Below are 13,507 nucleotides of genomic sequence, written 5' to 3'. Positions count from 1 at the left end.
GCTGGAATTTTATTCCAGAGGAGACTTTGGCATTGTGAAACCCCAAGATCCAAAGAGTTGGGAAACTGGGGATTTGTGGCTCAGCTTTAGAATTTTGGGAGTGGAGTTGCATCATCCCAGCTTTCCTTTTGCTTTTCTTATTCCTGCAAACTCCAAACTCTTCCCATTTCCCTGCTCCCCTTTTAATAAAATTAAGGAAAAGTTTGATTTCTGAGCTAATTGCTCCCTAAAATGATCACAGAAAATCCAATCCTTTTTTTTTTTTTTTTTTTATCCCAGCCTGGGATGTGGGAATGCCTCAATTCCCAATCCCAGGGAAGGGAATTGGGACCCCTCAGGCTCCTGCAGAATCTGTTCCCTGCACTACCCAGATCCAGGATCCCATTTTCCTTCCAGCAAATCCCACCAGGAAAACACGACAGGAACACCGTGTTTACTTCCCTGGGGGATTTTTGCCGTTCCATTTTTATTCATGCTCTGCGGGACATCAGCCCAAATGCTGTTTAATTTATTCCCAGCTCCTGGTGTTTATTTAATTCCCACCTTTTTCCACCTGTGGAATAGCTCCATCCCAGCAGATGTTCCCTGAAATTTGAGGATGGAGTGAGAGCAGGGAAAAGCGGGAAGGGAAGGAAGGGAAGGGAAGGGAAGGGAAGGGAAGGGAAGGGAAGGGAAGGGAAGGGAAGGGAAGGGAAGGGAAGGGAAGGGAAGGGAAGGAAGGGAAGGGAAGGGAAGGGAAGGGAAGGGAAGGGGAGGGGAGGGGAGGGGAGGGGAGGGGAGGGGAGGGGAGGGGGGAGGGGAGGGGAGGGGGGAGGGGGAGGGGAGGGGAGGGGAGGGAGGGGAGGGGGAGGGGAGGGAGGGGAGGGGGAGGGGAGGGAGGGGAGGGGAGGGGAGGGAGGGGAGGGGAGGGGAGGGGAGGGGAGGGGAGGGGAGGGGAGGGGAGGGGAGGGGAGGGGAGGGCGAGGGGAGGGGAGGGGAGGGGAGGGGAGGGGAGGGGAGGGGAGGGGAGGGGAGGGGAGGGGAGGGGAGGGGAGGGGACGGGAAGGAAAGGAAAGGAAAGGAAAGGGAAGGAAAGGAAAGGAAAGGAAAGGAAAGGAAAGGAAAGGAAAGGAAAGGAAAGGAAAGGAAAGGAAAGGAAAGGAAAGGAAAGGAAAGGAAAGGAAAGGAAAGGAAAGGAAAGGAAAGGAAAGGAAAGGAAAGGAAATGAAAGTAAAGGAAAGTAAAGGAAAGGAAGAAAAGGAAAGGAAAGGAAAGGAAAGGAAAGGAAAGGAAAGGAAAGGAAAGAAAAGGAAAGAAAAGGAAAGGAAAAGGAAAGGAAAGGAAATGGAAAGGAAAGGAAAGGAAAGGAAAGGAAAGGAAAGGAAAGTTTGATCCATGGATGCAAAATTTGGGATGAAGAGAAGCCCTGTCCCCACAGCCCAGCCCAAAGCTGCTCACCTCTGGGGTTGTGCAGCTTTCCCAGCTCAGTCCCTCACTGCTTTTCTTGAGTTTTTTGTTATCCCAGCTCCCAGCCTCCCTTCCTCCAGCCGACCCAATAATGACAATAATCTGACAAATTGGCTCTGTTTTCCCAGGAATGAAACATTTCCACCGCTGCCAAATGGGCCCTGCCCGTTCCTGGGGAACGTCCGTGAGCTCCGATGGCACCGGGAGTTAAATGGAGCCTGGGAAATAATCTCATTTCTGCCTCCTCTGCTTTTCATTCCATTTTCCCTCCAGACCAATTATCCCCAGGAATTGAATCACGGGGATTGAGGCCGCTGCTCCCTGCGGGGAAAAGTGGGGGGAAAACAACCGGAAACAAGCAGGAAAATGGTTTGGGAAGGAAGGGAAAAGGGGCTGGGAAAGGGAATTTTCCCTGTGGGGCACTGGGATTCTTTTATCAGCTTCTCCCAATATTTTCCTGCCCTTGGCAGGGTGGGAATGACATGAACCCACCCTCACTCCCCCCCAGCAGAGGAAATTCTCCTAAAAACCAGAATCCTGCTGATTCTTCAAAGTTCTTTCCAACCCAAATCGTTTGGATTTTATGGAAACACGGAGCCGGAATTTCCCAACCTTTCCCCGTCTAACTTTCAAACAGGCTGGGAATCAAATCCCTCTTATCAGCAGAGGGTGATAAATGTTGGGATGTTTGATAAATGTGGCAGGGTATTTGATAAATGTGTTGAGATATTTGATAAATGTGTCGTGACATTGGATAAACCTGTTGGAATATTTGTTTAAATGGTTGGGATGTTTGGATTCTTTTTTTTTTCCAGCCCATTTTTTCACTTTTTATGGATTAAAGGTTGAGGTTCCCACGCTGAGGTTTCCTTTTTTCCAAGTGCTGCTGGTTGGGAGGGGCAGGAGCAAAACTTTGCTGCTTGGAATAATCCTGGGAAAAGTGGGATAAAGGCTGCTCCCTTCAGTCATAACCCATTTAAATGCAATAGTTATATAATTTAAATCTATTTACAGGGTTAAAAAAAAAAAAAAAAAAAAAAAAAGGAAGGTTTGGATGGGATTTTGGGAAGGAATTCCAGGCTGGGATGGAATTCCCGGAGATGTCTTGGCTGCCCCATCCCTGCAATGTTCAAGGTTGGACAGAGTTTAGAAAAACCTGGCATGGTGGAAGCTGTTGGGAGTTGGAAGTGGATCAGCTTTAAGGTCTCTTCCAACCCAAATCATTCCAGGATTCTATGATTTCTCCCTCAGGATCCAACATCAAATTGGAATCGTGAGGAGAAATCCACAAAAAACCCCAAAGGACAACCCAAACTCTTGTATCCCCAGCTCTCATTGACATTCCCAAAGGAATGAGAGAGGTTTTTAGCAGGAATGGCAATTCCTGGAGAATTCTGAACTCAGGGAACACAAAATCCCAAGAATTCCAATAGCACACCCCACCAATGGGCCCTGCAAACGTCCCTGGCCAGGTTTTTTTTGTGGGAATTTTGCCTTTAATCAATTTTTTTTCCCCCTTTGAGCAGCTGCTTTTGAAAGGTTAAAAAAATCCCTGTTAAACAGGAAATGATGGAATTTTGGTCTGGTCGTTTTTCCCAGTTTTTGACACGTCATGTATTTCACAAGTGCCCCTAATGGCTCCACGGCATTACTGGGGGAGCTGATGAGGATAATTATGGATCAAATGAGGGATAACAGCTCATCCACAGGCTTTGCTTCCAGGGAAAAGCTGGAACACAGCACAGGCTCCATTCCACATCCCAGCGCTGATGTGGAAATTCAGGATGCATTCCCAAGCTGCTTAACTTTCCTCTTTTTTTTTCTTAAAAAAAAATTAAAATTAATTGCCTTGAAGGTTTAAAATCCCTGGATTCATCTCAGCAGCTGCCATGGATTGGGAGTGGTTTTCCAAAGGGCAGCCTGGCATCAAACCTGGAAATTTGTGGAAAATTTGTGGGTTTTATTAATAATGTCTGAGCAGCCTAAATTCCTTGCTCGAGTGGGTGATCCTCAGTTTCATTGCTCTCATTTCAAGCTGTAAATATTTTATTTCCACCTGGATATTATTATATTCCTAATAAATATTCAACTCCTATTTAATTATTCGAGATGAAATCCCCCAGAATAGGCACATATGCTATATATGATAGATTCAGATGGAATAAATCAATTTTAAGCTGGTTTACACTTTGGTTTTATGGCTTTTATAGGGGAAGGAGAAGGAGGAGAAGAAGGAGAAGGAGGAGAAGGAGGAGAAGGAGGAGAAGGAGGAGAAGGAGGAGAAGGAGGAGAAGGAGGAGAAGGAGGAGAAGGAAAGAATTTAAGGCATTTTAACCCAAGCAGAAGAAAATAGAGTGAACACATCAATTAACGTATAATTTCTCAATTTACTTCATATGAAAGCTCCCAGATCCTTTATCCACACGTGCCAATGGCTCAACAGAAAAGAAGGAATTGTGCTTTCCCCCCGGGGTTTCTCAGGGTGGGGACAGGAATCACTGTTTGTAACTGGCCACCTCCAGGTCCACGGGGTAGCGGAGCCGGTAGCCCATGCACTTCTGCCTGTCAATAAAAATGCTGTTGGCTTTCACAGCGATCTCCTTCTCCAGCTTCATCCTGGTCTCCTCCAAGTTCTTCAGGTTCTGCTCAGATTCCATCAGTTTCCTCTTCAGGGCCTCCAGGAACACGGCGAGTTCTTCCACTTCGCTCACCAGCCTGGAAGGGATGGGGATAAAGTGGTGAGAGACCAGGGGATGGTGATGGGAGAGGATGGGGTTGGGATAAAGATCAACAGGATGGAAAATTCATCAGGAAAAGGCCTCAGAGAAATTCATCAGGAAAAGACCTCAGAAAAATCCAAGAAAGACTGGATTTGGGATAAAAAAATCAACTACAGAGTCAAAAATTCATCAGGAAAAGACCTCAGAAAAAACCAAGGAAAGATTTGGGTTGGGATAAAGATCAACTACAGAATTAAAAATTCATCAGGAAAAGACCTCAGAGAAATTCATCAGGAAAAGACTTCAGAGAAATCCAAGAAATTATTGGATTTGGGATAAAAATCAACTACAGAATGGAAATTCATCAGGAAAAGTATTCACAAAAAAATCAAGAAATAATTCGATTTGGGATAAAAATCAACTACAGAATCGAGAAGTTATTTTTGACTTCAAGTCAAAAAATTAAAAGTTGTAAGGTAAATTTTTTTTTTTAGAACTGCCTCAAATCACTTTGGGATGGAACAGGGCCTTGGGGGAGTTGATTAATTACCGAAGCTGGGGTTAATTGCCTAAATTGGGGTTGGTTTAGTACCTGAACTGGGGCTCATCCCTGCAGAGCTCGACGTTGGGCCTGAAGGATCTGTCGTAGAGCCGGGTTTTGAGCCACTTTCGATAAGCCTCCTTGTCCCTGATGGCTTCTTCAGGTTCACAATGTTGGCTTCCTCCTCCCCAAATCCTTCAGGATCTGCAGAGGAAATTCCAAGGGAAAAAAACAATTTAAACAATGGTAAATATGATTCCCCAAAATATCTGTTTGTGGTGAAATTCTCACCGCCAGTCTTCTAACAAGAATAATTTTCATTTAGATGATAATTAATGTCTTTTTTTTAAGAATAAATTCAAGAATTGAGGTGGATCCTTCAGGATCTGCAGAGGAAATTCTAAGGAAAAAGAAAATTTCAAACTGCTCAAGATCATCCTAAAAATATCTGATTGTGGTGAAGGGGTAAAGTTTTCACCACCAGTCTTCTGTTAATGAGAATAATTTTCATTTTAAATTATAATAATTTTATTTTTTTAAGATTAAATTCAAGAATTAAGGTGGTTTGACCTTTTTTTCTTTATTATTACATTGAGAAACACAGCTTTAGTTTAAATAAACCAGAAAATGTTCTGCAGCCTCTCCCATGTCCCAAACCTTTCCCAGGTTTCCTGTGGGATGACAACACATCCCACCTCCATAGAGTGCTTGACTTCTAAATTTAACTGGAAATCAAGGGAAAAAGTCGTATTTATTTGAAGTAGGGCTGCTGATCAGCTTGGAAATGCCAGGATTTCTCAAGGAAATGGAAAAGACAGGAAATTCCTGAAATTTTCTCCTCGTAACCAGGAATAAATGGGGCTAAAATGGGGTTACATGGGATAAATTGGGGGAAAATGAGACTAAAAGGGGCAAAAATGGGGTTAAAAAGGGCCAAGTCAGGGCTAAAATGGGGCAAAAAATGAGACTAAAATGGGGTTAAATGGGGCTGAAATGGAGTTGAAATGGGGGTTAAAATGGACTAAAACGGCGGCCAAATTGGGGCAAAAATGGGATAAAATAGGGTAACATGGGCTAAAAATGGGATTAAAATATGGTGAAAGGGTGTGCTAAAATGAGACCAAAATGGGGTTAAGATAGGGGGAAAATGGGGAAAATGAGAATAAAATGGGGCAAAAATGAGACCAGAATTGGGTTAAATGGGGTTAAAATAGGGCTAAGTTGGGGCTAAAATGAGAGCAAAATGGGGCAAAACCGAGACTAAAATGGGATTAAAATAGTGGTAAAATGGGTTTAAAATGGGGCTGAAATGGGGTTGAAATGGGGCCGAAATGGGTTTCAAACGTGGCTAAACGGGGTCAGAAGCTGTGCCGTTTTCCAGGCCGGCTCCCCAGAGCCCCCAGAGCCCCGTACCTGCTGCAGGTGCTGCTCCAGGCGCAGCTTGGCCTCGGCCAGCTCTCGCAGGTGGCAGTCGAAGGCCTCGCTGACGGCGGCGCGCTGCAGGCGCAGGTCCTCGGAGGCGTCGTGGATGATGCTGTTGATGAGCGCCCGCAGCTGCACCGAGGCCAGCTTCTCCTGCTCCGCGCTGGAGATGTTGTCGTGGCTGAACTGGGCCCAGGATTTGGGGGTGGAGGCGCTGCGAGGACGAGGAGAGCGATGAGATTGGGATTTTGCTCTTTAAAAGATGGGGGTTTTCCAGCTGGAAAAGTGGTGTCGGGTTCCGGGTGGTTCAGCTCTTGTTTGTGGTACAGGTTTCTCAGGAGGAATGGGATTAATCCTTCATAAAATCAATAAAATCCTCGAATAAATCAATGAAAATCCTCCAATAAATCCATAAAAATTCTCGAATAAAGTAATAAAAATCCTTGAATAAATCCGTAAAACTCTTGAATAAATTAATAAAAATCCTCAAATAAAGTAATAAAATCCTCCAATAAATCAATAAAAAATTTCTAGTAGACTAATAAAAATTCTCTAAAAATCGACAAAATTTTTCTAATAAATCAATGAAAATCCTCAAATAAATCCATAAAAATTCTCAAATAAATCAATGAAAATCCTCTAATAAATCAACAAAAATGCTGTTTTGGCTGAACTGGGCCCAGCACTCGGGGGTGGAGGCGCTGTGAGGACGAGGAGTGGGATGAGATTGGGGTTTTGTTCTTTAAAAAATGGAGGTTTTCCCTCTGGAAAAGTGGTGTTGGGTTCCGGGTGGTTCAGCTCTTGTTTGTGGTACAGGTTTCTCAGGAGGAATGGGATTAACCCTTTAATAACAATAAAGATCTCCTCATAAACCAATAAAAATCCTTGAATAAATCCATAAAAATTCTCTAACAAACCAATAAAAATTCAATACAACAAAAACAACATTCAATTTAACAACAACAAAAAAAAATTAATAAAAATCCCCAAATAATAAATTCGCACTCCTGTGGCTTCAGAGGGAACTGAATCCTGAGATGAAATCAGTCCAAGTGCTTCCATCTTGAGCTAAAGCTGCTCAAAACATTCACAAATATTTTTTGTCCAGTTCAGTCCCAGCAAATAAACTCGGGGATATATCCAGGATTTACAGGCTGGAAATAAAAAACCTGGGATCTTGACAGGCTGGAGAAGGGAAAGCTCCAGAGACAGCTCAGAGCCCAAAGGGTTCCAGGAGAGCTGGACAAGGATTTGGGACATGGGATGGAGGGACAGGACACAGGGAATGGCTTCACATGGAGAGGCAGGGAGAGAAAGGATATAGGGAATAGAATCCCCAGAGAAGCTGTGGCTGCCCCATCCCTGAACAATCCAAGGATTGAGTTTGGAGCAACCTGAGATGGTGAAAAACGTCAGGATTGGATCTGGATGAGCTTCCAGCAACTTCCAACCCAAATATCCCAATAGGACACCGAGCACAGCCTTTCCACCCATGGAGCTGCCTCAAAGCTCTTCCCATGCCCAGTCCCAGCTGGGATGGAGCACTCCAGGGCTGTTACCCCAGGAATCACTCACGTCTCCTCGAACTTGACGGAGCTGGGGTGGGACTGGACATTGGTGCTGTCGGGGCAGTAGCTGATACATTTGTCATCGATGTGATACGTCTCCACCTTGTCCGACCAGTCCAGCTCGCAGTTCTCCTTCTGGATCCGGTTGGACCTGCAAAATTGGGATCACAGCTCAGCTGGAAGCAAGAGAATTCCCAACTCATCCCTGTTTGGGAAGGGCAGCTCCACCCTTTGTGTTCCACCGGGAAACAGGACCAGGAAATTCCTCGCGGGGATGGAAAATTCCAAATTCGCCTTTCTACCGCCATCTCCTGGAAGAGGCGATGGAGATGAGAAATTGGGGGGAAATTCCAGTGTGAAGTGTCTGCAAAAGCAGCCTGATTGTGATGGAGTATCAGGAAAAATTCCAGTGTGAGGGTGTCTGGAAGAGGAGCCTGATGTTGATGGGATATCAGGAAAACATTACAGTCTAGGATGTCTGGAAAACGAGTCTGATTTAAATGGAATATTGGGAAAAATTCCAGTGTGGAGTGTCTGGAAAAGCAGCCTGATTGAGATGGAATATCAGGAAAAATTTCAGCGTGAAGTGTCTGGAAAATCAGCCTGATTGAGATGGAATATCAGAAAAAAATTGGGGCATGAGAGTGTGTGGAAGAGGAGCCTGATGGAGATGGGATAGTGGAAAAAAATCCAGCGTGATGGTGTTTGGAAAAGGTCCCGATTAAAACGGAATATTGGGGAAAAAAATCCATTTTTTGTGAGGGTGGGGAGGCCCTGGAACAGAATTCCCAGAGAAGCTGTGGCTGCCTCTGGATCCCTGGACGTGTCCAAGAATTGAGTTTGGAGCACTCTGGGGTGGTGGAAGGTCCCTGTCCATGGAACTGGATATCTTTAATGATGTTCAGATTAAAATTGCTGCTTTGTTGTTATTTAGAGTCACACATCGCTCAGTTAATTGTAATTATAATTATTCTAACTGCAAAAGCTTGTGGGTCGTTATCAGCTGATAACACCAGGTGTCACTGTCAGCCAAGGAATTGGGAAATCTGGAAAATTGGAATAAAATGGGGTTAAAATGGGATGAAATGGGGAGGGAAAGAGACTAAAATGGGGTTAAAATGGGAATAAATGGGGCTAAAATAGAATTAAAATAGGGTTACATGGGGCTAAAATGGGACAAAAATGAGACTCAAGTGGGGCTAAAACGGGACTTAAACTGGGCCAAAATAGGAATAAATGAGACTAAATTTGAACTAAAATGGGAACAAATGCAGCTAAATGTGATTAAAATAGGGCTAAAATGATCTTAAACAGTTAAAATCCCAAAATCAAACTCATTAGGTTCTTCTTATGCTCTAATTAATAAAACAGAGGTACTTTATATTAATTGCCATTTATAGCCATTTTTTAAAAACCAATTTTTTTTTTAATCAGGTAGAATAGGAGCAGATTATAGGAAATCTTTTTATCTAAAATATGAAGTTTCCAGCAGTTAATTCTTTTACATTGATGGATTTTAAGATACAATAACATCTTTCCAAAGGGTTTGTTAGAAATTCCAAGCAAATAATCCTTTGGAATGGCAAAGAACACCCAGCCTGGCACGGAAATTCCAGGAAATTCCAGATTTAAAGGTCACACTGACCTCTGGTGGCAAAAAAAAAAAAAAAAAAATTCCTCTTGGAAAGCTCCTTTGAACCCAAAAATCCTTTAAATAATACAAAGACATTCCCAAGAAGATGATATGCAGAGAATGTTTTTATAGCACTGAGATTCAGTGTTGGAAAACCAATCTAACACAGTTCTGGAAAGCAGGAAAATCTAAATCTGAACCTAAAAATCTAAATCGACCTGAAAATCCCGATGTTTCCAGGTTTAAATGGAATTCCCCTGGCTCTTAAACCTGGCTCAGTTCTGGATCCACCTTTCTTTCTCCCAGGAATTATTGGGCTGGAGAATCCCAGGATTTGTTTTACCTGATCTGGGTAGCGGCTTGGATGATGGTTCTCTTCAGGAGATCCCGGATATCCCGGATTAGTTCTGCTTCCTTAAGAAAAACAGGGAGAATTCCATGGATCCACAGCAGGCAACATTTCCCTCATCTGCTCTCTGGTCAAACTTGGAATTGTGGAGTCACCAGATCCTGAGGGAACTCAGCTCTAAACCTGAGCAGACTGAAAAAACCTGGAATAATTCTAAAATCTGGGAATTTTGTGGATTCCATGAAAAAGTCTGGGTGTTCTCCTGTTATGGAAGGAATTCTTTCCTGGCACAGGTTCCCAGAGAAGCTGGGGCTGCTCCATCCCTGAAATGTCCAAGGCCAGGTTGGACAGGACTTGGAGAAACCTGGGAGGTGGGAATTGATGATTTTTAAGGTCCCATCCCAAGCCATTCCAGGATTCCATGATCCCATCAGGTTAAAGGGAATAAATTAATTTCTTTCTCAGTTTTGAGATAGGGAAAAATCAGGGAATATCCCCGTGCCTGGGACCAGATTAATCAGGATGGTCTTGATGAGCTTTAAAGTCCTTTCCAACCTAAAAATTTCTCTGATTCCCTGAATTTTGTAACAATTCCCACATGGAAATGTCCTACACCAACTCTCCCTTGTTTATATGGAAAAACCTCTTAAATGTTGATTAGAAATCAGAAATTACACACAACTCCCATTCAAAATACTCATTAATCCTCTCATACCCTCTATGTGGAACCCTAAAATATCCTAAATTGGGAAGGATCCACAAGGATCAAGCAATTCCTGGTTCTTCCCAGGACAATCCTCAAAAACCCCACCAGGTGCCATTGTCCAAACATTGCAGTCTGATCCATATATTTCAAATATTAATCCTCTGGTTTAATGAGTAACTGATCATGAACTGACTGTGATTGGAGGCTGCAGGTGAATGATCATTAATTAATTTATGAGATACTGGAATAAATGTAATCCCAGGATGGAAAATACCCTGGAAAATGTGATTTTTTTTTTTTTTTTTGGTAAAATCCAGCACAAGAATGACACTGGGATTTGACAGGAATCTCTGATGACAGGGTTGGATCATCACCTTGGCAAACTCAGGGAAAATTAATGACAGAAACTGCCAAAATATGGATAATTCGAGCATGGGAACAGGCAGGGAATGTCCCACTGTTCCTGAACTTTTGGATTGTGGAGGTTTAAAGCGTAACCTGCAGAGAGGAGGGGATTTCAAGGCGAGCAGAGAAGGATTCATGACAGAAAAAGATTTTTGTGTTGGTGCAGGGAAAACTCTGGGTCGGCTTTGTCGGGATCTGGGCTGAGGGAGGGATCTGCTCTCCTACAGCCAGACTTTTCAAAGTGACGGGAAAAGTGACTTGAAACCCTTTTTAAACACAGGAAACACTCAGGGAAAAAAAAAAAAAATCCTTGGAGTGACACCGGGAGTCCAGGAAGGGGCACCAGAGCCCGGATCTCAGCAGAAACTTCCTCATTTCACCTCCTCCTTCGCTGTGCTCCTCATTCCAGCGCTGTCACCACCAGGGCCGCCAGCAGCCTCAGCTGCCGCTCACCTTCAGCAGCTGCCTCTCCACCTGATCGATCACCAGGTCCGGCGGCTGCCGCCGGTCGCGGCACTCCAGGTTATCGATCACCACGGCGTAGGGCACCTCGGTGGCATCGAGCGCCCGCTCCAGCCGCAGTTCTGGGCCGCCAGCAGGTTGGTCTCGGGTCCAGCTCCATGATCTCCTCTGCAGCTCCGTCCTCCAGAACTGGATGTCCTGCAAGCCGCTGGCCCAGGGTTGTCTTGGAGTATTGCTGGGCTCGTGAGCGCTGGCGGCCGCTTGCTTGACCAGGTGCTTGGCCTCGGCGCGGCCGCGGCTCCGCTCCTCGCCACCGTGAACGCTTGTAGTAGACGCCCGCGTTGCGGCGGTGCCACTCGGGCAGCTGGTACTTGGCGGTGCGGAAGCGGCCACGGCCATGCCGCAGCAGGAGCGCGGCCTCTCGCTGCGGACCACATCGCAGATCTTGGCGGGCAGCGGGCAGGAGGGAACGATCGGCTGCGGCTCCTCGGGCTGCGCCATGGCGGAGCCTCCGCGCGCTCCCGCCCGGCGTCCTCCCTCACCACAGCAACCACGGCGGGCCCGCCAGCTGACGACAGCCGCACGCACCAATCAGAGAGCGGACCCGCCCAGAGCGATGCTGATTGGTGGATTTGCTGTCAGCGCCCGCCCCACGCGGCTCGTTGCCGTGGTGACGGCGGCTGGTTGCCGTGGGACGGGAAAGGCGGGAAGGCGGCTGAGGGAGGTGTCATGGCGGCCGGGGCTGCCCTCATGGAGGCGTAGGAAGGATGTTGAGCTGTTGAACGTGCCCAGAGGAGGGCAACAAGATGGAGGGCTTGAAGCACAAAGCTTTGAAGAACGGCTGAGGGAGCTGAGGTTGTTTAGCCTGAGGGAAAAAAAAAAAAAAAAAGAGGCTCAGGGGTGTCAGGATTTCATCCCAGTTCCAGCCCCTCTTGTTTGCTCTGAACCAGAGAGCCCCGCTGGTTTTAGCCCTCTCCTAAATGTGTTGAACACACTTTCGCTCCTTGTTCTGCTTTTATTCCAATGTTCGTTGTTGAGGCCTCTCCTGTGATGCTAATGCTGTCAGGGAAAAGGGGAAAGGAAGGGAAAAGAAAGGGAAAAGCAATGGGAAAAGGGGGAAAAGGAAGGGGAAACGAAAGGGGAAAAGGGGAAAAAAGGGGAGGAAAATGGGAGGAAGGGAGAAAGGGAAAGGGAAAGGGAAAAGGGAAAGGGAAAGGGAAAGGGAAAGGGAAAGGGAAAGGGAAAGAAAATCTGGTTTGGATCTGAAGGATGATAAGGATCTTGATGAGATTTGTGGAATTCTCTGTTTTTTCCCAGCTGACAGAACTTCGGGACGAAGCAGGCAGTGTGGGCAGAATTCCCCGAGTTCCACACGGAATCCTGAAGTTCCACAGGGAATCCCACGCTCCAGGTCAATTTTCAAAGCACTTCCCCATCCCACAGCATTCCTGCAGAGCTTGGGGAATCACTCTCATTCTGAAAAACCGGGAATGAACAAAAAAGCGCAGGGTTTGGAGGGAATTATTGCTCAGATTCCCACTTCTCCCAGCACCTCCGAGTTTCTGGGGCAAATTTGGGAAGGATTATGGATATCTTTGCTGGAATTTGGGTATCCCTGCTGGAATTTGGGTATCCCTGCTGTCTCCTCACTCTCCGGAGCTGATTAGCTCTTGCAATAATCCATTTTGGATGGCGCCAGTGCATTATTAATGCCAAAACTCACAGCTTTTATCCCATTTTTTCCATGGATCCCAGGGATTTGTTCTTCCCTCTGCCTGTGGAAGATTTGGGAATGATCCACGTGCTTGGGAATGTGCATCCAAACAAAGCCTGGAATGCAAATAATCCTAGGTGTGGACCAGGGGTTTGGATCTTTTCCAAGGACAAATGGGTGCTGATGGAATTTCTGGGGTTTACTCTGTAGGGAAGTTCTGATGTCATTTTTTAATTCCTTCATGGAAAAGAGGGATAGAGGATTTTTGGGATGCTGGCAGAGACACCTGGCAGCAATTTGGGAAGGGTGGATGAGGGATAAACCTGGATCCAAAAATCATCCCTGGGCCAGCTCAGAGAAAGGGAAAAGACCCCCCCCTTCCCCATTTTTCCCGGTTTTCCAGCCTAATAAAAGGATCAGGGATGGATTCATCTTTCTGGGGAGGGGAAAGGGACTGTGTGTCCGCTCATCCTGATTTCCCTCATCCGGTCCTCTTATCCCTTTTCCCTGTCCCCCATCCAGTGACCCTTTCATCATTCGA

At 45.7% G+C, this 13,507-nt stretch overlaps 2 protein-coding genes across 2 annotated transcripts in view; one reads left to right on the top strand and one right to left on the bottom strand.

The window, feature by feature from the left end:
* CHTF18 (chromosome transmission fidelity factor 18) overlaps positions 1-13,507 on the top strand; it is a 371,533-nt gene that overhangs the window by 341,773 nt on the left and 16,253 nt on the right. The gene's annotated exons all lie outside the window — the stretch shown is intronic.
* TEKT4 (tektin 4) lies at positions 3,861-11,753 on the bottom strand. Its single transcript, XM_066329586.1, is given in 12 exon segments — positions 3,861-4,161; positions 4,759-4,861; positions 4,864-4,896; positions 4,899-4,911; positions 6,121-6,343; positions 7,705-7,848; positions 9,674-9,744; positions 11,244-11,456; positions 11,458-11,498; positions 11,501-11,574; positions 11,576-11,639; positions 11,642-11,753. Coding segments are annotated over 12 exon segments (1,311 nt in total). The 3' UTR covers positions 3,861-3,941.

Source organism: Sylvia atricapilla, chromosome 15 (assembly GCF_009819655.1).
Source record: "Sylvia atricapilla isolate bSylAtr1 chromosome 15, bSylAtr1.pri, whole genome shotgun sequence".
Taxonomy (NCBI): Eukaryota; Metazoa; Chordata; class Aves; order Passeriformes; family Sylviidae; genus Sylvia; species Sylvia atricapilla.
This window is presented reverse-complemented; position numbering and strand designations above follow the sequence as displayed.